Source organism: Chaetura pelagica, unplaced genomic scaffold (assembly GCF_000747805.2).
Source record: "Chaetura pelagica isolate M959 unplaced genomic scaffold, ChaPel_1.0 scaffold135, whole genome shotgun sequence".
Taxonomy (NCBI): Eukaryota; Metazoa; Chordata; class Aves; order Apodiformes; family Apodidae; genus Chaetura; species Chaetura pelagica.
In genome coordinates this window covers 3,673,931-3,675,608 of record NW_009953649.1, presented here as the reverse complement: position 1 = coordinate 3,675,608, position 1,678 = coordinate 3,673,931, and the positions used below count along the sequence as shown (strand labels likewise).

General features: G+C 54.3%; 1 protein-coding gene across 4 annotated transcripts in view; it reads left to right on the top strand.

Moving 5' to 3' along the window:
* Window positions 1–939: 939 nt before the first annotated feature.
* The window catches only part of GRM1 (glutamate receptor, metabotropic 1), a 163,583-nt gene continuing 162,844 nt past the window's right edge, over window positions 940–1,678 (top strand). For 2 of the 4 annotated variants that reach the window (XM_009999979.1, XM_009999981.1), the window contains exon 1: window positions 940–1,639. In XM_009999979.1, coding sequence (XP_009998281.1) covers window positions 940–1,639 — 700 coding nt within the window. The remainder of the gene's footprint in view (window positions 1,640–1,678) is intronic. The other 2 variants (XM_009999980.1, XM_009999982.1) reach the window with 1 other exon arrangement.

Below are 1,678 nucleotides of genomic sequence, written 5' to 3'. Positions count from 1 at the left end.
CCGCCCCCCGGCTGGAGCCGGCATGCGAGGCAGGTTTGCCGGTAAGGCACGCAAGGGGTTTGCCCGCGGTTGCCTTAGTAACTGATATGCAGTTTCCCCTGCTTGCATGTGTGTGTCCCTGTTTTAATTACAGTTTTGCCCCCTAAACGCAGAAAAGTTAATCTAAACTGTAAAGCGGTCCCTTTCTTCCTCCTCTCGCTGACCTTTAAATGACATTTCCCGTCGGTTACAGGGCAAATTGCACCCTCTGTCTTTTCAGTCTTTCCTATATTAGGAAAAGAAATTCCAGAGGTGAGAAAGATGCCTTCGGGTAGTCGAAAGGCGAGAAGAGAAGCACTTGTCACTCTGCTTTCAGGGCTGGGGCCGCGGGGGCCAGGCTAGGACGCTTCTCCCATGATCTCAGTACCTTGTGAAACTTTCAAAACTCTCCGGGGGCGGGGGAAGGGGGTGGGTATAGACTAAAGGTGCGGAAACAGCCGCCTTGGCTTGAAAAGCAGACACGAAAAAGATCATATAAATTTAACACATGTGAGTATGCATGATCTTATGTCAGGGCAAAATAAATACATATTTTAATCCCTCATGAAACTTCTTATAAGAGCCTTTATCGAAGCAAATTTACCTGGGCGTTTGCGAAAACAATCATATCGAACTGTGCTTTATCTGAGTTGCTTAACTGAGCGCTGGTTTGACATCGATTTCACGATTAGCGTGTTTTATCCCCTATATCTGTGCCACCAGGTTAAAAGTCACTAGGATGACGGCTGCCTGGGCACCTTCGAGAGCGATGCTGTAAGACTTCGCTGTGATGCTATTTGGAGCAACTCGGGCGCTGGCGGGGGGAAGCGGATGCCATTTCCTGCATGTCCTTAAACCATGTGCAGGCAAGAGGAGCCCATGAAATTCGTAACCTGGGTCTGGATGACATCGTGCAACAAAATGATTGGCGTGCTGCTGGTCTTTTTCCCTGCCCTGCTCCTGGAGATGGACGTGCTGCCCAGGAGCGCCGGGAGGAAGGTGCTTCTCTCCGCAGCCTCCTCGCAGCGGTCGGTGGCTCGGATGGACGGGGATGTCATCATCGGGGCCCTTTTCTCTGTCCATCACCAACCGCCGGCTGAGAAAGTGCCCGAGAGGAAGTGCGGGGAGATCCGGGAGCAGTACGGCATCCAGAGAGTCGAAGCCATGTTTCACACTTTGGATAAAATTAACGCCGACCCGGTCCTGCTTCCTAACATCACCCTGGGCAGCGAGATCCGAGACTCCTGCTGGCACTCCTCGGTGGCTCTGGAGCAGAGCATCGAGTTTATACGGGACTCCCTCATCTCCATCAGGGACGACAGGGACGGAGGCACCCGCTGCGTTTCCGACACGCAGCCGCAGCCCCAGACCAGAGTGAAAAAGCCCATCGCTGGGGTCATCGGCCCCGGCTCCAGCTCGGTTGCTATCCAAGTTCAAAATCTGCTCCAGCTCTTCGACATCCCCCAGATCGCTTATTCCGCCACCAGCATCGACCTGAGCGACAAAACGCTGTACAGATACTTCCTCAGGGTGGTCCCCTCCGACACGCTGCAAGCCAGGGCCATGCTCGACATCGTCAAGCGCTACAACTGGACCTACGTCTCCGCCGTGCACACGGAAGGTAGGTACGGGGCAGCTCCCTGCCTCCCGCGGCAGCCCC